Here is a 22748-nt window from a genome sequence, read left to right on the forward strand (position 1 = left end):
AAAAATAAGCCAAAAGAACCCTGGCACTGAGAATTGTATTATTCTGGGAAAGACACAAATTATTCTTGTGAACAATTTTTGTTATGGATCATGAAAAGCATTTTATGGTAGTATATGAGTCTGTTCATTGCAGTAAAAGAAAACAACACAAAGACTTTTTTTTTAAGAGTAATATAGAAAAGAAACAGTCATTTCACACAGAAATACTCAATAGAAGAGGGATAATTTAAAAAAGAAATATTCTAAGCTAAAAAAATAAAAAAGGATTGGAAATGTGTGGCACTGGCTCTTTAATGAAAAAGAACTCTATAACAAGCTGTTTCTTGAAGTTATGTGGCAGTGATAGTGAATGAATTTCTGGAATGTGGGACTTACAAAAAAGAACAAACTAATTTTTGGTTTGCATATTGTATTTTTTTCTTTTGGGGCAGGAGTGTGTGTAGAAAATCTTCAGTATTGATAACAATGATATAATTCTTTCTGCCCCAATAACAGGCTATCAATATGTGCATCTGGTACAATCAAGTTTGACTTCGTTAATCATAGGCTCTGTTAAGCAGAGACTACTTTCCAAAGTTCTTACATAATTTGAAGTTAGAGTGTAAATATTCCTGCCATCAGTCATAAGAACACATTCTCTCTGTAAGGACTTTTTGCTTCTATGACACAGCGTAGCTTACGTTAGTCAATGTGCATCTACAGACTTTTTCATTTCTTGGTCTGAACTTCCTTGAGTATTTCTCTGTCCTTAAAGAAAAGTGTCAAAGCAGAGACAGATCTGCTGGAGAAACTCCTTTTACAATTTTCATGCATCAATGAGGAAGAGGAAGAGGTTGGTGTACACAAAGAGATGTGGCATCTGCCCTGATAATTCTATGGCCTTATGCCTATTTAACTTGAACCTAGTTTTTGGATTCTTTGGTAAGTAAATCTCCTAAAGGCCTGCTTTTATCCTGCTGGTAAGCTTATATCCTGCTTACAAGGATAAAATGTGGCAAACCAGTGGGTCTCAAAGTACAACATTACAATATTCAGCTGTTACTAATATAAACTAAAAACCATGTCTCGTGAATTGTAGGGGAAAATCAGAATCTGAATTAGGGCTATAAGACTGGGAGAGCTTCAAAGTTCCAGCAGGTTAGTATTTTAAAAGCAAAATGCTATTGTATGTCCAAAAGGTAATGTGAATCTTCCTGGTCATTATTTCTGGTAAAGAAACGGAGTGGTGAAGCTTTAGAATTACTTATAACTTCACCAAATTCTTCATCAGGGAAAAAAGGCTACATACTTCTAACAATAGTAAAGTAGATTGGGGATTTTTGTTTTGATTGTTCTTCTAACTACGTTTGAATCTGGATTTGAATATGTGTTTTTCAAAATTCCTCGAGGGGGAAAAAAACCCCAACATTTGGAACAGATGCTGATTTTAGTTACACTGCTGTAATCTTTGAAATCAATGAATTACTCCTTATTTAGTGTCACCAAAGATATACAATATATTTTTATTTTTGAAAATACAAAAAGAATCTAAGTATTTGATGTCTTAGTCATATTTCTGTGTTATATTCAATTCAGTGTGCACATATGCCCAAATAATACCTTATTTCTGTTAAAGAAAATGTGTTGCAAATAAATTTGAGCCTAACATAAGCTAGCCTAAGCTTCTACTGAACGCAGTAGAAATAATATTCTTTCATTATGCAGATGCCTTGACACTGAAACTCCAGATTGATTATTTGCTGTTGTTCAGCAACATATTTAAAAATTACAAATTCTCTTGCTAAACTGACACTTCTGCTTTTGCAATTAAGAATCCATTTTCTCACAGCTAAGCTCTCAACTAGTATAAATGTTTTTGCATAATGACAATTATATTCACTGATTCCTACTGATTTTCAGGAGGGGTTTAGACTAAAACAACATGATGAAACAGCATGTGTTATTGTAAAATCACTTAATTTTTACAAGTTTCGGGGTTTTTTTCTAAATTTTCTAATATGGTTTTGTGAAACTTATTGTGGAAAATGCACACTTTACTTTAGATAACTTTGAATTTTGAACTTTAAGATACTAATGTTATATTTTACCACCCCCACACTCTCTTTAAGTTGCCATTTTAACAATGGTAATAATCATCATACAACAGCTCAGTTCTTCAGCTCTTTTTCCTAGCACTAACTGAAAAGTATTCTCATTATAATGGAGTATTTTACTGATGACTGTGAAGCTTAGCATTTTAAAATTAGTTTCTTTTTTTCCATTCACTCTAGTTAGTCTAGTCTACACCAACAAATTTACAAAAAAATATAATTCTGCTTTGCCTGGAGGATGATATGCAAAAATCATAACGTGTCTGAACCTGAGGCAACAGCACACACTTTGCAGAAGAGCTACCCTGCCATCTGCATCATCTTTCTGATGTAAAAGTAGGCAGGTTATTTGCATTTATTGTTTCAGCTTGAAGTGCCAATTTCATCCTAAGGTACGAAATTCTAAAGAATGCAAATAATGTACCAAGAGAGAAACAAAAGTAGTGCCTGTAAGGCATGAAGTAATAATTCTGCCCTATTTAGCCCCTGTAAGACCTTAGCTGAAATACTGAGTCCAGCTTTGGTTACATTTCAAGAGATGAACTAGTGCAGAGAGCTCAGAGGAAAATAATGAGAATTATCAGAGTTATGGAAAACAAGATGTACATGAAAAGACTGAAGGAACAGCAATAACATCCTAAAGAAGAAAGGCAGCAACAATCAGTTTGCAAATGAGAAAAAGGTGCTGCACAGAGGATGATTAGTACTCTGTTCTCCAGATATGTAATGATTATGGCAAGTGACAGTCTTACGTGTCAACGGAAGGATTTTGATATTAGGAAACAAGACTAGTGCTGGAATAAATATGTTTTATGAGGCTGTGGAGTGTCCATCATTGAAAGTCTAATGGGAATTACATAAATAAAGCTGATCTTACCTCTCCTAATCCATTGCAGTCCAAATATTCTACAAGGACTTAATATTCTTCAGCTGAGACTTCTACTTGTTTCAGATTTATTACTGGTTTATTGGTCCTCTGATACTACACTTTGATTTTATCATATTCCACTGTTTCAGAAATGTAAGGGACTTTTTTTTTTTTTTTTAAGAAAATAATTCCTTTTCATTTTAAGTTCACCACCTGCTTTCTATGCGGCAGAAGCCAAGCTTTCTTGAAACCTGCACTGGAAATGGAACCCCAAGATGATGGAGCAATAACTATGGATGAAGAGTGTTCTTTTTCCAACTTACTTCTGAAACTGGTCTCCATGGCAAGGAATATGAAGGAACCAATGATCTGCAGCTTTGTTTTGCAAAAAATAAAAAATAGGGAATTAGATAACAGAGAACCATCTTACATTGTTTTATTTAGGGCACAACTGGATTCCAGGCTGAGTGATTTCTACTTGGGGTTGTTGCCTTGTCAAAAGAGAACTAATTTCTACAACAGAGAAAAATTACTTTCTGTTTTGAACACTCAGATGAAACAATCTACACCTCACTGTCAAATATAAAAAGTTACAGATTTTGTGCAGATGAAATAGCTATAAAAGTTCATTAAATTCTGCTACCTATGACGCATATTCAGCCTTTGATGCACATAAAACACATCTTCTTACCAGTGCATCTCAGAACACATGGGAGAGATCTAGCCTCTGTAAACGGCAATACATTTAAAGTGAAAATGGAGTTACTGTATCATGCAAAGTCTTTCAAAGTAGAGAAAAATCAGCATTCTGATTGATAGGAGAATAGCTTTTCTGAGCTGATCAAATTTTTGGTTCCCTTTGGTTGCCACCTTAATGACTGATTTGAGAACGAAGAACTACACATCAGTCTTCATTGGTGGCAACTCAGTTACATAAGGCTATTTCTCAGCTGTACATAGCCTTTGCAGTTGAAAAGATCTGATGAACATTTACTCCACTAAAATGGCACTGCATTCTATCATTTTTGATGATTAATTAGAATTAACTCAATAATGCTTACTGCTTAAAATGTTAATATGGAGACAAAATAGGGGGATATGCAGCAGTGCTGTGAAGAAGGCTAAGAGATAAAGAGACAAAATTATCTAGAAATCTCATGTTATGCTAATTATTCCTGGTGCTGTACTCAGTTGCTGGAAGTAATTATATGAATTGTCTTCAAGCTCTATGCTTAAACAGGTGTGTACTATTTACAGGCTACATTTAAAGGCTGGATGGATATTATGTATGCAGCTATTGACTCAAGAGATGTAAGTACTGCAAATATTTTAAATTTACTTTTTTCCTTGAGGTCTGTCTATCAAGAATTGTGTTTTTATATATATTCTGAAATCAATTAATATTCATATAATAGAATGAAACAAAATTAAATTAACTAATACAAGATTCTCCTGTAACAAATTGTAACACAATTGTTGTGTGTAACTGAACACAAACTGCCAGATGCTGTCAGTAATCGATGGAATGGACAAAATCCATTGACCTAAGTGACAAGAGTGTTGTTCAAACTCAAAATATTAAGGGCATTTTGCCCTTTGTTCAGCTAAAGTTTTCATTTTCACATGAAATCTTAGGAGTGATATTTTTTTTTTTTTCTTAGGTATTACAACAACCCAAGTATGAAGACAATCTGTATATGTATTTGTATTTTGTCATCTTTATCATTTTTGGGTCTTTTTTCACCCTGAACCTGTTCATTGGTGTCATTATTGATAACTTCAATCAGCAGAAAAAGAAGATAAGTATTGTTTTATTTCTTTTCTGAAGATAATCTAAAGTACTGCATTTTTGCAAGTGCATAATATATGGAATTCACACACAAGGTTTGTTCAGAATTGAAAAAGCTGAATTATATTAGGACATAAATTCTTACCAAGATGTAGTATACATCAATATAGCAAGATTTAACATTCTAGTAAATGGGGCAGACACTTCCGGTTTCAGTGTCCAGTTTAGTCTTCCTCAAGTCATCTCCTTTTCAATACCTAAACTTCATGAAATCTCCTTACATGATCAAACTCTTGATTTAGGCCTCTACATTAAAATACTCATAATTTCTTGATTTTTTTTCTTGATTTGTAGGGATTCTATCAACACAAAAATAATAGCTACTTGATTGTGAAAATACTGCATTATTTCATCACACTGGTACAGACTACTGTTTTATTGATCTCAAGTAATCAAGTTCTGAATTATCTGAAAAGATACAGAACAGTAGTGGTTTGTAACTATCTCAGGGCCTTTTTTTATTGTTTCATAGTACAGATGTAGATAATCTCACTAGTACAGATGGTCTGAGTATCAGATGCTCATCTTTAAAATTATTTTCTGTAAATAGACAAGGTAATGAAAACTAAAGGAAAGAAGCAGCCATGAACTACTAGTTTAATTTTACCTTACTGCTCTTCATCACTCTCTGTTGCTAATGAGAGATGCTAAGTAAGATTTTTGGAAAACTGTACGTGCTAAAGCCCCAGGGGTATATAGTTAGGGAGCCTGTCTACTCTACAGTGCATGAAATCCCATGTCTTCAGGCTTCCCAAGCACTCATCCACAAAGAGTCTGCATCCAGTGCTACATGTTCATAAATATTCCTGGAACTAGATGTCTGCAAGTACCTTTTATCCATGAAAAAATTACTTCTAGATATATGTGGAGTCTGATGGGTTTTCATTCAAGCTGCTTCTACAAGAAAGTTACTATGGGCAGTGGATTTTGGTTAGGATGCCATGAAAGAACCATAAATAATGTTCTCTTCATCTTCACTGTCAGACTCCAAAGGCCAGTAACGGCTTTTGCTAATCAGAACTTCATTGTACACAGAGGCGCTTCAGTCTTTGGTTTCTCAGAAGTCTGATAATCCATCTTCTCAAACACCTTGAAAACTTTAAGTCCCAATCTTCATGTTGTGATTGCTAAACTAGAGATACCTAAAGCACTAACACATTCATGTGCTGAAAACCTGACTTTGGTTCCTTTGTTTCACTAAAATCGCAGATCAGAAGTGATAATATTGAGCAGCCCAGGCTATTCAAGCTTATCTCAGATGCTGCTTACCATATCTCACCCTATAAAAGAGGTATTCAAAAGGACTTCTTGAAGTTCCAGAAAAGTAACTGTAGAAAAATGTTGCATTACTGGTTTTTGTGAAATGCAATAGTGGATGTCCAGACAAGCTCTGGACTAAATGCTTAAATTGCAGGCAGCTGCATTTGATAGCTAGGAGCTTTTCCCAATTAAGTCTTCTTGATTTTCATGAAGTAAGTAAATCATATTTCTCTTCCAGAGTTTTTTCAGCACTGCATATAAATGTGATTATAACCAGTTTTGATTTCTTATTTTTACTTTGGAGGTCAAGACATATTTATGACAGAAGAGCAGAAGAAATACTACAATGCAATGAAAAAGCTGGGATCCAAAAAACCACAAAAACCTATACCAAGACCCGGGGTAAAACTATTTATACACATCAGACCAATAGCTATTTATGAACAGTTTGGGTTTTATTGATATACAGAGAGCAGAAATATGCCCATGTGAAAATTAGCATTAATTAGTCTATCAGTCAGCAAAAATGAAAGCACAGTAAAAAGAAAATGTATTTTTCCCTTGCAACCAGTTTATGTAAGAATATACAAACCATAGAGGCTGAACTAAGCTGTTGTACTCACTTTAATTTGAATAGTCTACTTAAGGTCACTAGTTTTGCTTTTACTGAGGTCTTGTAGGCCTTACTGCATGTATTTTTCTGCTTGCTTCTAATGTGAAAAGAAAAACAATTACAGTTTGTATTGGACATTTGTTTTGTTTTTTTATTTTCTCCTCAGAACAAATTCCAAGGCATGGTCTTTGATTTTGTGACACAACAAGTATTTGACATCAGCATCATGATTCTTATTTGTCTTAACATGGTTACCATGATGGTAGAAACTGATGACCAGAGTAAAGAAATGGAAAATATTTTATACTGGATAAACCTGGTGTTCATTGTCCTTTTCACTGGAGAATGTGTCCTGAAATTGATTTCACTTCGCCATTACTATTTCACTATAGGCTGGAACATTTTTGATTTTGTAGTCGTCATTCTCTCAATAGTAGGTAAGTTTCTGTTAAACTAAAAAGAAGGTTAAAAAGAATATTAAGGTGATCTTCCACTTGCATGCATCTGTATGGTTGGCTTTTGCCATTGCAAAGTTTACAACTAAATCATACATTCATAGAATATTTAGTCATGCAACTTCTAGTTGTATTTAATAATTTACCTATTCCAACCATTGAAACTTACAATCTTTCAACATTTATTTCTCCTGCAAATACTAAGTATAAATGGTATAACAGTGATTATGCAAGTTGAATCTACAGAATATATTTAACTGCCACATAGAACAACCAGTCTTAAATCTATTTTTCTAAATTTCTACTCTGATACGGAGTAATGTATCTTGGGTTTATTTCTTTCTGTTTTAGGTATGTTTTTAGCCGAGATGATTGAAAAGTATTTTGTGTCCCCAACACTATTCAGAGTCATCCGACTTGCCAGAATTGGCCGAATCCTGCGTCTCATTAAAGGCGCTAAGGGAATCCGCACTCTGCTGTTTGCTTTGATGATGTCTCTTCCTGCTTTGTTCAACATTGGTCTGCTGCTGTTCCTTGTCATGTTTATTTATGCGATATTTGGCATGTCCAACTTTGCCTATGTTAAAAGGGAAGCTGGTATAGATGATATGTTCAACTTTGAGACGTTTGGCAACAGCATGATCTGCCTGTTTCAAATTACCACATCTGCAGGCTGGGATGGTTTGCTAGCCCCAATTCTCAACAGTGGGGAGCCAGACTGTGACCCTAACAAAGCTCACCCAGGGAGCTCAGTGAAAGGTGACTGTGGCAACCCTTCTGTTGGGATTTTCTTCTTTGTCAGCTACATTATCATATCATTTCTGGTAGTGGTGAACATGTACATTGCTGTGATTTTGGAGAACTTCGGTGTTGCTACTGAAGAAAGTGCTGAACCCTTGAGTGAGGATGACTTTGAGATGTTCTATGAAGTCTGGGAGAAGTTTGATCCTGATGCAACACAATTCATGGAATTTGAGAAATTATCTGATTTTGCAGCAGCACTTGAGCCTCCTCTTCATCTACCCAAACCAAACAAAGTCCAGCTTATTGCAATGGATCTGCCCATGGTAAGTGGTGACAGAATTCACTGCCTTGACATCTTGTTTGCTTTCACAAAGCGTGTTTTGGGGGAAAGTGGGGAGATGGATGCCCTCAGAATACAGATGGAAGATCGGTTTATGGCATCCAATCCTTCAAAGGCTTCCTACGAACCAATTACAACCACATTAAAGAGAAAACAGGAGGAAGTATCTGCTGTCATTATTCAGCGGGCGTATAGACGTCACCTTTTAAAACGAACAGTAAAACAAGCTTCCTTTATCTATAACAAAAACAAAACTGAAGGAGGGGCTGGTCAGGGCATAAAAGATGAAATCCTCATTGACAAGTTAAATGAAAACTCATTTACAGAGAAAACTGTAACCGCATCAACAGCAGTTTGTCCACCTTCTTATGACCGTGTAACAAGGCAAGTCAAAGAAAAGCATGAAAAGGAAGATAAAGCTGGTCAGAAATAAAAGTAAATAGCAAGCAAAATCATCTGTGTGCAAAATAGTTCATACCCTGTAAGGATCATGCGTTCGTGTCAACAGGACTCCTGCTGGAGGTCTATGCCAAACTGACGATTTTTACAAATATACTGTACATTAAAGGTCAGTGCCTATTAAAAGACAGTGGCTGTGACTGTGATATAGGGGAACAACCTTGACAGGAGGTTATTGTTCTCACTACCAGCTGACACTGCTGAAGAAGAGAGAAAAAATGGCTATGCAGACTGTAGGGACCAGTTAAAGGGGTGCAAACCAAGTATTTGTGTGTTTAACATAAAACAATATGGTAACTGTATCCACTGTTTGCATTTCAACTGCCACATACGTCGTATTTTTACAAAATCTGTGTTGGTGGATTCATCTTATTTTTATTCATATATTGTTTATGATATGTGACTATTTTTGTAAATGGGGCTTCTGTTGGGAAAGGGGATTAAGTACACTGTTACAGGTACAAGGGCCAGGTGTTCTATTATACCACTAGTATAGATGCAGAAATGATTTGCATGAAGGCATGCTGCACTTATAGATCATGCATGAAAATAACATTAAGTCACACAGAACAAAGATTTTTTTAGCACAGTGTTTCTGGGAAGGAATAATAGATTTTGAGGTGCTTAATTAATGTATTCATGTTGTATCATACCCACACAAGTCTTAGTTCACCTGTAAAATCCCCTATAACTCAAAAGAACAGTAGAAACAGATCAGTTTTTGCACAAACCATTTAGTTTCAGAAAGCGCAAACTTCTTTCTGGGTGTGAAGTCACAGATTTTGTCTTTGCCAAATGTCTTTCTGCATACAAATAATAAATGAATCTGCCTCAGCCCTCCAAATTGATTTAAAGAGCCCTTTATAAAGTTGTCCTGCTTTATCCTGCAGTATTGTTTAGCCATCTTCAGCTCTCGGTAAGATTGATGTTGTTGTACACATTAATGAAAAGCCCTCTGCTATGTAAATAGTAATTTTTAACCTGTGGTGCATGTTTGAGCAAACAGATAATGACCTTAGCACATTTATTGCATCAAATATGTACCACAATAAGTGTAGCATAGAAGCATTCAACAGGTAAAATTATGTATTATCTGCCATTATAGATAGTTTGGATGCTATCAGTGCATGTTTATATTGCCTATGCTGCTGTTCCTTTGACTGTCCAGGATTCCTAAATATGGGAAGGCATACATCAGAGCTAAATGAAATAAACTACTCTACAAGACCTCATTCTTTCATACCATTAAGCAATATTTTGCAGCTAATTAGGAGCTTATTTGGTTTACATTTTGAAGCATATAGTGTATATCCAAACTGTACAGACATTGAAAACTACTAAACCTGTTGAAAATAATGTTAGGATTTTATAAGCAAATATAAATACTGTAAAAATCATTTTATTTTATTTTTCAGCATTATGTACATAAAATGAGAACAGAATTTTATCTTCAGGTTGATGTCACACCATTTTTGTTACTTTCTGTCCATAGCACTTTTTCACAGAACTCCAGAGAACAAGGTATAAATGAAAGAATGGATAGCTGTAGGTTCTTATTTTTTTTGCAATATTTGCAAATGTCAATACTTTCTGTGAAATAAGCTCATAATTTTCTTTTTAAAATCTGTTTTTTGCAGTTGGGAAATGGTGTAAAGTTCAAATTGAATGTCTAAGCAGTGCCTGCTTTATAAGTTTTCAGATACAACCTTTCTTTCACAGAATCCTTAATCTTTTGTCATGTTCACTCACAGATTTTTTTGATTCATGTTGCACTAGAACAGTTCTAAATGTTACCTTGGGTCCACAATATTTTTTCACACAGAGAAAGTAGCAAAATTGTCTAATCCAACACATCAGGACATTTTATGTTTCTTACACAGGAAAATTAAATATAAATTACTTTTATTAAAATTATTGACTAATACTGTATTAGTGAACTGCATGCAGGAAGATGCTACTATTACCCTAACTGATGCTAAAGAACATTATTAATGCGCCAAAATAATAAAGATTACATTTTTTTATTGTATGTTCCGTTTTCTTTACTATCTGACATTAACATAAAAAAGGTATGCTTCTAAAACTACAGAATAAGAAGATACTGAAAACCTTTACAGGCAGCTACACTGTTCTTCCGTGTGAGCAAATCTTTGGGACTTCCTTGTTAGTTCAACTAGGAATTTCTAATTCAATATATATTAGACACTGAGCATGACGATTCCACATGTATCCATAGTACTGCGCTGAGTTCATGCCACAGCTCCATCCAGTGGGGTACTCAACCATCAAATAGCAGAGCTGTCCTGAGTGTGTCCCACGAGGCTCTGAGCATTTACAGGAACTAAAAGAGAGCATCCATGAGTTTATGAAAAGAAAACAAGGATTGAACATAGTACTAGATACATGGCATTCCACAGCTTGGATTATGAGAACCAGTTCATTCTTCCTAGTTACTATTCACAAATAGGCTACAGAACTTCTCATATGCAAGTGGATTTCTGAAAAAGGCGAATCAGAGTCAGAATGAACAACCACTGTTCTTTTCCTTAGGAATGTTTAAGAATCTCCCTGGAAGTACCACATTTCTAAAAGCTAGCATGTGTGGATACTGATATGGAAAGATGCAAATGCAGCTAGAAAGTGGGCATGTTGGTTATTCTTTACTAATTGTTTCAGTGAATTTATTAAATGCTCATTTTATATGCTTATATGCTTTTATATTGCATTCCCTTACAACTTACAATGAAAACACTCAGAGATGAATACTGAACTAATACTGAACTAAAGTCAGTTTATGAGCAATTGTGTTCCATATGCTTGCTCAGTTGCTAATGCAGTAATAAAATTTCATAGCATCGTCTCTGAAATTCATCACAAATCTTTTGGGGCAGGAAAATATTTCTCCTTCAAATTGTTCTGAAATGCAATATGAAAAAAAAGTCTAAAACTTTGATGGAATGCATAAATATCAAAATAAAAATTATAAGTATTTTCAGATTAATACACAGACAAAACTGTGTCTTAAAAGCTTACCTTAAAAAGTATGTTAATTATCAAAAAACTGTCAGAACGAATAGGCTGCTTCAAAAATAAGGCAATAAACTGAATAATAGTTTTTGACAGTCTATGAACAGCTTTTTAACCTTAGCTCTTCTCAAGGGAATAGTTCTAAGGTAAATGAGAACTGTGCCACTCTCACTGCTGATCACAGGTTGTGGCCATGCAAAAACAGTTTTTTCTCATACCTGTATTAGTTTTGCAATGTTACAGAAGCTGAAATGTCACTTCGAAACAAGTAGAGCATCAGTTACAACAGGAAATGTTGACGATCATCTGGGCCAACAAGAAAAAATGAATATTCTTATGTATTACTTCTTTGGCACCTTCCTGACACTGGGAATGAGAAGCGTGCAATGGAGTAGTCCTGTGTGTGATGAGCTTGTTAGGAAAGCTTACTCTGAGTGCTCTCCGCTGGAAGAAACAGCTTCATCTGTTAATTTAGTGCAAGACGGGTTTGCCTCCTTGTACTGTACGGCAATATGGGTGGTTTCCATGCGGGACGGACAGCACAGACGCTCTAAAAGAGTGCTGTTTAGCAACGGTGGGCTGTTTCTGGTGTCTGGAAACGATGACTGGGCATGCTTTCACCTCCAGGGGAAAACCTGAGTTCTCCTAGTCTTTCCCACTCTGTAATTCCCAGGAGAGAAGGGGGGGGCGGGGGTAAGGGGGAAAGTAGGAGAACTTTTTGCATTGGATTTTACCCCACTGCTATTTCATTTCTACATAGTTTGAAGTGTTCTGTACGAAAATACATTATAAAACACAGGGAGTGTGCGCCACTGAGTCGTATGTCGAGCCAAAAAAAGCAAGAAACAAACCGATACTCCAGGCTTTCCGCGCAGCGTTCACTCAGTAACAGCCCTCGCTGCTGGGGACCGTGCGGCAGCGCCGGCAGGGGGCGCGGTACCCCGCAAACAGCACCGCCCGCCAAGGTGCGCTCAAACCCCGCCCTCTCCGCCTGGGACCCAATGACACGGGGCCTCCCTTCCGCGTGCTCCCGAGAGCCCAATAGCCTCCGGCACGTGCTGCCCTTTTCCGCCAGTTTTTCTTCCCGTGTCTCTCCCACCTCATTTCCCTCCAAGCCAATGGCAGTGAGTGCTCCTGCTAAACCAGCCAATGGCAGCGGGAGCTCTTGCTAGCCAGCCAATGGCGGCGTGCTGCCAGGCTCTTCCTCACCCTTCCGGGGCCTCCCCCGCGGCTACAGCGGCGCTGGGTAGCAACGATGGACGCGGAGGTGCAGCAGGTGGGCGCCGTCTGCCCCGGGACCCTCCTCGGGTGTGGGGCTGCGCAGCGGCCGGGCTGGCGGGTGGGAGGGCGGTGATCCGCGGGAGGGGCGGTGGAGCGGTGGAGCCTGGGGCCCGCGGCGCGGTCTGCTACCGTCCCGGGATGAAGCGTTTGCACGAGTGAACCGCGGCCGCCCCTCCTGCAGGCCCTGCTCAATTATTACTGCCGAGAAGGCTATTTCCACCACGTCCGGGCTGCGGCGGAGGAGGCGCTGGGGCGGCTGGGCAGCGATCCGGTGTTGATTTTCTACCAAGCCTACGGCGCCCTGAGGGAAGGTAATGTGGGGCTGGGGAGCTGGTTGTTGTGTCCTGTCCCTCCCAGACTCTGGGTTTCCTTACGTCGCAAAACTCAGTCTCTAACACAAAAAGAAACCAGTGTCATGGAGTTTGAATGTTTTCCATGCTGAGAAGGTTGCCAGTGTTTCATGATCACACCCCATACACATGCTGGTTTGAGCTTTTCCCTTCAATGCAGCTGTATCTAACTTTGTTGTATGCATCTGCCTCAGAGGAGCTGGCAGCTGATGCCTGTTGGGAGGGTCTTTGTGTACATTAAACTGTTTTGAGAAGTTTTATTTTGCTAAATCCGTATTTCAAGGCTGTCACAAAATACTGAAGGTAACCCGGGTAGGGGAAGGCTGTGGCAGAGGGCAAGGAGGGATTCAGAAGGTTTTGAGGTGAGGTATCTGTTTCCAAGCTCCCTGACTTTTTTGTTTGCTTTGCAATTACAAGTTTCTGTTTTTTCTGATACTGACTTACCTACTGTTATTCAAAAGTTTCACACAAGCAAGGCAAAATATCTGGCCATCTAAAGAAACAGAAGCAAGAAGAGCTGCTCAATGCCGGTATAAAGCAAATAACAAAAATGATTTTCATCTTTATGGCAGTTGGCAGAACTAGCATGTAACTCCTTTCAAGTTCTCTGCACAGAGATGCTTTTTTTCTTTCTTGTGTCTGTCTGAAAGACTTGCACAGGAAGTGAAAGTGGATGTGTGAATAATGGAGTTATGAAGAAGCTGTTATCAGAAATACAGAAGAAAAAGATAGAGGGGAAAATGTAAGCGAGATTGATGTTTGATGTTGATATTCTCTATCTTGAAAAATATTATAGCCTATTCTGTGCTTGTTCCACCAGGTGACATCCAAGAGGGGATTCGACAGTTGGAGTCTATTAAGAGCAAACAGGAGGTGTCACTTTGTGCAATGATGGCTCTGATTTATGCCCATAAAAAGAGCTCTAAGCCAGGTACAGTCATTGAGACAGTACTGCGTCATGTTTTAAATAGCTCTGTGCAATGTTCTAGGGGTTGTAGACTAATTCTGCCTAATTCAAAAATGTGCGCTCCAGCTTTGCATTTGACATACTATATAGTACTAAATTGACACTTACCAAGATTGCAAACAAAAATAAGAAAACACAAAACAGCAAAGGATCAGAGTGAATGTTAAAATGAAATACTAAAAAAAAAATAAAATAATAATCTCTGACTTATTTACTGTGATGAAAAGCCTGTCATGGGAAAAAAAAGAAATTAATCAAGCTTCTTGTGACTATTGTTCACTCTTGTCTGATACTGGTGCTGTTGAGCAGTGTCGTGGTTTCAGCCCAGCTGGTAACTATGAACCACGCAGCCGCTTGCTCACTCCCATCTTTCTTCCCTCCTGCTTCCCAAAGGATGGGAAGAGAATCGAAAGAATGTAACTCCCACTGGTTGAGATACGAACAGTCCAGTAACTAAGGTATAACACAAACCACTGCTGCTATCACCAATAATAATAATGATAAGGGAAATAACAAGGGAAAAGAATATAAAACTAAAAAGGGAAAAGGAAAATAAAACAATGAACACAAGTGATGCACAATACAGTTGCTAACCACCCGCTGACTGATACCCAGCCTGACCTGAGCAGTGATCTGGGCCGTCTAGGTGACCCCCCCTCAGTTTATATACTGGGCATGATGTGATGTGGTATGGAATACCTTTTTGGCTAGTTTGGGTCAGGTGTCCTGTCTCTGCTTCCTCCCAGCTTCTTGTGCCCCTCCTCCCTGGCAGAGCATGAGACTGAAAAGTCCTTGATAGAAGTAAGCATTACTTAGCAACAACTAAAAACATTGGTGTATTACCAGCACTCTTCTCAAACTAAAGTCAAAACCACAGCACTGCACCAGCTACTAGGAAGGAGAGAAAAACTGATATAGCTGAACCCAGGACAAGCAGAGTTGCAATTTAAGAAGTCATTAAATCCAAGCCATTTCTATCTTTCAAGTTACCCTGACCTTACAAATGGAGAAGAGAATTTTGTGAACACTGATATTCCTTTCCCCGGTCTAAAAACAGAGGTTATTCTCAAAACCACAGTTGGTTTATCAGGTAAACCAAGTTGTCATTAAACTATTGCCCTGGTAGCTTCCTGACTGTGCAGATTTATAACTGTTACTGACAATTTTGTTAAGCAGTATGGATGTGAAATAGCTCTGAGTAATGACATCAGTCTTATTTGGGTCCCTGAGGATTAATATGCTAAGGCAGCAAAATTATCATGCATTTCAAGAGTCAGACATTTGATTTTAATGGCTTCTAAAAATGGATCAGAAATTAATGTGGGTAAAAGAAAATATTTGGCAGTAAGCCCCCCATACAAAATTAAATTTCTGTGTGGGATTAACCTGATGAGAGCAACTGACAGTAACAGGTTGTGGGAAAATTGAGTTTTAGTTTTAAGAAAAACAGCATGTGTTTTCTAGGGATTCTGGAGCTAAATAATCTCATGTTCAGCTTTTTAGGGCTGCTCTGCATTTAACTGTTTACGTATTTGGTGGACACTGGTATAAATGTGAACCTAATTGTCAAGTTTCTGTTTATCTGGCAGAAGCCTCATCTGCAGATTTGAGGTTTAACAAGTAGCAGTATTCCTGCACAAATTACCATGTTGATGGGAATCCTCTTCTGTCTTTTACCTCTACCTGATTAATATTTTGGATTACAAGGATCTATGTTTATCAATACACAATACAGGAAACAAGGTCTGCTTTGGAACCTCTTGACTTATGTGCTGCTCTCTTGTAATATTTTGAGATGCTATCAACCTAAGCTGTGAACAAAACCTTTTCAGATCGCGATGCTATTCTAGAATTGGACGCAAAACTGAAGGAGCAACGTAGAACAGCAGGACAGCGGGCTCTGTACTTTGCTGGCATATTTTTGTGGCATCTTGGTCGTGAGGACAAAGCCCGTGAATATGTTGATAGAATGATAAAAGTTTCTGGTGGTGGTAAAGAGGTAACTTTTTTTTTTTTCCTATGTAAAATAGTAATAGGATCATGTATACTGGGAAGTTAGACTTAGTGCAGCAATGCTATTTGGAAGTTTCCTTTAACTGTTTTGTGTTCTTATTTTAATGTAATTTAAACTGTTAACAGCTCTCATGGAGTGACTGTCTCAGGCATTATTACTTCTGTCTGTGGTTCCGTCTGTATTTTGTATTGGATTACATTTCCAGTGAGTTAGGTCTTAAAAAATTGTGGGTTTTTTTTTTCTGTGAACTTATGTAATGACTTTTTAGGGCACCTAATACTGGTAATGGTGTTTTATCTTATTGTCCTGGTTACAATTGAGAAAGTGTGTCTTTGGGAATCTCAATGCGGTTATTGGGGTATCAGTATTGCGTGTCAAAATGAAAATGAAGAAATGAGCTAATACATTGTACTCAGTTAATGTGATGGTGCTAAAATTAGGCAAAATCTGGTGAAATAAGCAGAGTGTAGGGAGAAGGGAAGAGATTTATTTCTTGGTCCTATTTTTGAGGAGACAAAGAGACATTAATGCCCAAGGAAGTTGTGAATGCTCCATCCCTGGTGGTGTTCAAGTCCAGGTTGGACAGAGCCTTAGAGCGAGGTGTCCCTGCCCATGGCATGCGAGTTTTAAGTTGATGATCTTAAGGTCCTTTCCAACCCTAACTATTCTATGATTCTATGACATGGTTTAGTGTGAGGTGTCCCTGCCTATGCCCCAGGGGTTGGAACTAGATGATCTCAAGGTCTGTTCCAACCCTAACTATTCTATGATTCTGTGATTCTTAATGTCATAAATTCATCTGACAGGGCCAAGTAGACTTCCCATAATTATTCTTTTGTCTGCTAAATATTCATTTTCACTGAGGAAATGACAGGTCTGCACTGACCAATGGAAATAATACAGTTATGCCAATTTTGCTATTTGATACCGAGCATCATAATTTCTAGGAAAAAAACTAAGTACCACAGCCTCACTAGGGAGACGCATCTATTTTGAATCTGAAGTCCAAAAATATTCAAAGGATTGGGTACTTATATTTTCAGCAGTTACTAAAGGCAAAATTTGCTTGGGGTTTTACTGAACGTAATTTATTTTAAAATCAGTGTGTTGTATATAGCAATGTCTTCTGCAGTTGTATACAGGCATCAAAATTCACTAGAATCTTTGAAGAGGTTTGTGAAAACTTAATGTTGGGGGTGTTTTAAAGCATGTATCAGCTTCAGTTCAAGGGGAGAAAAAGCTTTATATTGTCAGACGTCTCTGAGGAAGAGCTGTTAAAATTGAATGCATAATTGTTCACTTATGACACTAGTATTAAACGCAAATGTTGTTTCTGAATTGTTCCTCCGTGTCGTTCAGTGCATTGCTCAATCTATAATCTACGGTTTTACAGTTTATGTGATACTACGTGAGTTAAAAATCCACAACTATTCCAAACGTTAGTATCTGAATTACATTATGAATTTGAGTACTAGCTTTTGAATTATCACTGTTTTTAATTAAAATTGGTAGTTTATTTTTAATTACTGCTTAAATTTTACTCATGAAGAAATAACTGAGGACATCACAAAGCGGTAACATGTTTATTTCTAAAAAGAGTAATGGTATGCCATTTCTGTAAAACAGCAGTATTTATGACTTTGCTTATTAAAGCCATAGTAGTTGGGTTTTGTTTGCTTGTTTTTGTTTTCAAAAGATTATTTGGGAAAGTTGCTTAGTAGGAAATACTTTCAGCAGAGGTGTTTAATGAATTTGAAATACTGTATATGTTTTTTTTTATACAGAGGGATATGCACACATGTAAAAATATACATTGGCATTTAAATATGTAGGAAAAAATGTTTTTTCTTTTTTCCAAGTTTACTTATGATGCTTATCCCTGTTCCTAGTTTGACAATATGAAGTTATGTATACTTCATGGTTTTGGGGAAGAAATTAAGGGTACTTTAAACTTTGTGGATTATGGTTTGCTTAGTATATACAATATACTTTGATAAGATACTTTATGTACTCTTTATAGAGAAGTAAAATACCTCCTTTAAAAAAAACAAACCAAAACTTGAATATATCAATTTCAGCTAGTTCCTGTCGCATAACAAAATCATGTCCCTGATTGTTAGCAGTTACAGAATATGGCTCTTTTGCTAACCTTTGCATTTTAAATAAATGACTCTCTTCTTTAATTTTGTTATAACAGAGCTAGTGATATTTTATAGTTTAATATTTTATGGCAATTATATTTTGGTTAAATAATCCAGCACTTTACAGTAGAGTTACCTAAGCTGTCAGTAAATGTCTGGAACACATAAGAGAAATAAAATTCATTAGTTATAGGCAATAATTCCTTCAATGAGACATTTCAACTTCTAAAATTTCTAACTACTATAATGTTTTTTTATAATACTGTTTTACTAATTTATAATGCTGTTAGGGATTTGGGAAATGTCAGATCTTTTCCCTTCACACACAAGCTTTTCTTTTTAATCAGACAGTAACAGAAAAAAACTAGGTGCCTCTGCTTTTTCAGCAGCACCCCATTTGTTTCTCGGTGTCTCATATATCTTAAGAACATATTCTGCAGCAGTGTTTGCAGAAATATGGTGTCTTATGCAGTCATTTCTGTGATGTTTTTGTTCTGTTTGCTGAGTATGTTGGTCTATTTCAGTGCCCTTGTTTTTTGTTTTTAATCCTGTAAGTAAATATACGATTTGTTTAATTTAATGCTGTAGTGAATTGCTAATATTTTAGGTTATGCTGTAGACAGGTTATAATTCAAATATGTATTTAAATAATTTAATATAAATAATTCACGTTTTTAGGTATTTTTAGGTTATTACTTCTTATTAATGTATCAAGTATACTTCTTTACCACCACAGGTAGTGATGAATTCTAATTTATATTTTATTTATAGGGGTTGATTTTGAAAGGATGGCTTGATCTCACCTGTGGAAAAGAAAGTCACATTAAAAAAACTGTGAAATATTTTGATGAAGCACTGCAGGAAGGCAATGATGTTTTTGCTCTGCTTGGTAAAGTAAGTGTGCATCATGATTTTAACACTTACTAAATGTCATGTTAGTCTCCTAGAGTGATTAGAGAAATGCTGATAAAAGTTGTCCACAAGTGAGCTTGTCCAAGGAGCAGAAATACACACTGGTTTAGAGAAAAAGACTAGGTCTTAGAAATGAAGTTTTAATCGATCTGTAAGATTGTTTAAGGAACATAGAACAGTTGTCAAACAAATTTATCACTAGCACAATAAAAATATACCGATGCTTCTGTGTCCTGCGTTAGATAGCCCATTTCAAGTAGTTTGTAGTTCGTAAGACTTCTCACTTACTTTCTAGGTTAAGGCAAAGGGGCATGCCTGGGTAATGGTACTGGTACATGGTAATGGTACACTGCCTGTTACCATATACATGATTATGAATTTCTGGAGTGTTTTTGTATTATTACATTTCTGTAGTATAAAACATTGCTGCAGTGAGATACTGCTGCACTAAATACAATTTCCACCTGTTGGTTTGGTTTCTGAGTGTTTTGGTTTTGTTTGTTTGAGGTTTTTTTGTTTTGTTTTGTTGTTTTTTTTCCTTTGGAATAAAATTACCTACTAGGTGATACTTGAGGGTTCATTAGATACCAATGTGAAAAAGAAAGGTATATATTAAATACAGTCTGTCTAAATGTATATTGAGGTTATGACTTTACTATGTACACAAGAAAAACTTTTTATTCATACATTTATATGTAAGAAATGAGTTTTCAAATCACCTTAAAATATAAAAGTATGTGTAGTCTCTTCCTTTTTCGCATGGGACACCTATTCACATTGCAGAATTCATGTGTGCCATGACAAAAAAAGTAGTATTTAAACATCATCTATGAATACTGGTTCTTTTTAATCATCATTGGACCATTTCAACTGCTTATTTTGGTTATATTTCATTAAGAAAGTGGCATGAATAATTGTCTTTACACATTTTCCTGCGGGGTTTTTTGGGTTCTTGTTTTTGTGGGTTTGTTTGGTTTTTTTTTTTTTTTTGGTTTGGTTTTGGGTTTGTTTTTTTTTTTTGTTATAGGATGCTTACCATGCACTAGGTTTTACATGTCAGGTTCAGAGTATAGTAATTGTTCATATCGCATGCGTTATTACTTATTAAAACAAAGTTTAATATTCTAAAGTTAAAAACAGAAAAAATAGTTCAATAAAAATAAGACTAACGTTCAGAAGAGCATGCACAATGGTATTTGGTTAATCATGTGTGCTTGGCTATGTGCAGACTGTTGAATTTAACTACCAGTATATCTCAAATTTAGTTTCTGAAATTAGATTTTAGACAGACAGCTAGCTTGGTATGGCTTAAGAAATTAACTCTCAAACTACTACATTTGCACCATTTCTATATCAAAAAAATGAAATAAAATGGCATGCACACAGCATCAAAGCAAAACAGAGGATTTAAGCTGTAAGTTGATTTTCATTTAAAACTGGTGCTTGATACTTCTGAAGTGGTTTGTATTTGGAATACCTTGTAAATTAAAAGAAAAACAAAACTAGTAAGACAGTCTTACTCTTCAGCTACATCTCTCTTGCTTGGAAATGATTATCTACTTGTAAATGCTGTCATTACCTTTCATTATAGAATACACTAGGTTTTACATGTCATCTCTCGCTGTTTGATTGTTGAAGTATCTCTAGTTGTGGTTGATGCTGAAGTAAAACTATTGTTTAAATATTTTTCTCTCACTAGCTCTTTTTCCTGGTTTCTGTATCAAACTTCTAAATCTTCTCACCTATATGAGTATATAGGCTTTAGATGTGACTTCTCTTCCTTCCTTTAGGCACAGTATTTTGAGGTTCGTCAGAATTTTTCAGGAGCTCTGGAAACTGTGAACCAGATAATTGCAAACTTTCCAAACTTCATTCCTGCTTTCATAAAGAAAATGAAGCTACAACTAGCCTTGCAGGACTGGGACCAGACAGTTGAAACAGCACATAGGTTGAGTATGAAGTAGCACACTCTTATCTGTGTTCTTGCCATATTTACACTGTAAGGACACTTTGCAGCAAAAGTAGGTAGGTTTCCATTGATTTAAATTATTTTGAACTAGGAAATCGAGAAAAAAAAAAAAGCTTAAACTAAGTTAAGTTTTGCTAGAACTCAGCCTTGCAATTCTGTGAGGATACTGCATGAGCGTGTGAAACCATTTTGAATGGAAGAGGGTGTTGTCTGAGGGATAGACATGAAGTAACAAAGGTGTGCTTTCAATTGAGAACTATTACTTAAAGTGACTGCAATTCAAGTTATTTTATTCCCCTTTTAGGGCAAAACAGAAGATTGATTAAAGCTTTTATTTTGGTCTCTTTACGATTCACCTTTTGTTTGGCTTTAGACTATTGCAGAAAGATGCCTTCAATTTAGAAGCCATAAGAATGGAGGCCCTGCATTATCTGTGCAGGGAAGGAAATATATCTGAGGTGAGTCTTAATCAGCAGACTGAGCATAACTGAGCCTTTGTAGGGACTAGGTGCCACATACACTATTTTCTTTGTCTTCTCACATACTTCATTCTGTGCTACTGCTTATCGGCAGAAGAGGTATATTCACCTATTCTGACTCAAACGGTTGCTCTAGCTTATTGCTGGGGGCAGTTCTGGAAGCCAAGGAAAACAATTTTTTACCTCCATCTTTGTAGACAACAGGAATCAAACCAAAGAGAAGTATTCTCTGGACATTTAATTGAATCACCTTAATTTCAATCATCAAAGCAAACTTTTATTGTTTAAATGCTCATTTGAGAAATTATTTGTTTATTATAAGCTTTCCATTAATTTGAAGTAATTCATTAACTGAAAGAAGGAAGTAATGAGTTTTGTAACTATAAATTTTTGGAAGAGGATCACAGTCACTGTATGTTTTAAAATATATTTTTAAATATTTTTAAAATATATCTTTTCCATTATGCAAAAATGGTGGTATAATCTAAGTGGAGATTTGGCAAAAAAGTAAAGTGCTTGTGGTGTTTTGTAGGTTTACTTCCAAGTTATAGAAGAAAAAGTGTTTTAGGTTGTATAACATATTTTTAGTTATTGCAAAGAACTTATTTAAAATCAAATCTAAGTATTGCCTATGCACAGTCATAGGAAATGTGGAGAAACTAACAATTGCAGACTTCAATTCATTAAAGCCACCTAGGAATGAAAATTGCTGGGCATGGTAGTGTGTAAACAAAAGATTCTGGGGTAAAATGTCACGTGTGATTAAGACCCATGTCTAGGAAAACATTAAAAAAAAGTGATGAGATTTTAAGGATTCAGTATTTTTTTAAGAATTCCAAAAGAAACCTAACTGCTGCCCCTGAAAAATTCCAAGTTTATATTTCAAGATGTTACTGAATAGTAAAGTATGTGACTACTTTTTAGTGAAAG

General features: G+C 36.3%; 2 protein-coding genes across 10 annotated transcripts in view; both read left to right on the top strand.

Annotated features, from left to right (window-relative positions):
• Window positions 1–10707, top strand: part of LOC133207003 (sodium channel protein type 1 subunit alpha) — a 95413-nt gene extending 84706 nt beyond the window's left edge. For all 7 annotated transcript variants that reach the window (XM_061343470.1, XM_061343492.1, XM_061343461.1 and 4 more), the window contains 5 exons: window positions 4216–4269; window positions 4620–4757; window positions 6365–6469; window positions 6847–7117; window positions 7487–10707. In XM_061343470.1, the coding sequence (XP_061199454.1) occupies window positions 4216–4269; window positions 4620–4757; window positions 6365–6469; window positions 6847–7117; window positions 7487–8652 (1734 nt within the window). In that variant the 3' untranslated portion in view covers window positions 8653–10707. The remainder of the gene's footprint in view (window positions 1–4215; window positions 4270–4619; window positions 4758–6364; window positions 6470–6846; window positions 7118–7486) is intronic.
• Window positions 10708–12875: 2168 nt separating this feature from the next.
• The window catches only part of TTC21B (tetratricopeptide repeat domain 21B), a 40158-nt gene continuing 30285 nt past the window's right edge, over window positions 12876–22748 (top strand). For 2 of the 3 annotated variants that reach the window (XM_061343540.1, XM_061343550.1), the window contains exons 1-7: window positions 12876–12981; window positions 13168–13297; window positions 14157–14267; window positions 16136–16302; window positions 19230–19352; window positions 21161–21318; window positions 21713–21797. In XM_061343540.1, the coding sequence (XP_061199524.1) occupies window positions 12961–12981; window positions 13168–13297; window positions 14157–14267; window positions 16136–16302; window positions 19230–19352; window positions 21161–21318; window positions 21713–21797 (795 nt within the window). In that variant the 5' untranslated portion in view covers window positions 12876–12960. The remainder of the gene's footprint in view (window positions 12982–13167; window positions 13298–14156; window positions 14268–16135; window positions 16303–19229; window positions 19353–21160; window positions 21319–21712; window positions 21798–22748) is intronic. The other variant, XM_061343531.1, reaches the window with a different exon arrangement.

Source organism: Neopsephotus bourkii, unplaced genomic scaffold, assembly GCF_033783945.1.
Source record: "Neopsephotus bourkii isolate Nb327-2 ecotype Australia unplaced genomic scaffold, CSIRO-AGI_Nbou_v1 NB_196, whole genome shotgun sequence".
NCBI lineage: Eukaryota > Metazoa > Chordata > Aves > Psittaciformes > Psittacidae > Neopsephotus > Neopsephotus bourkii.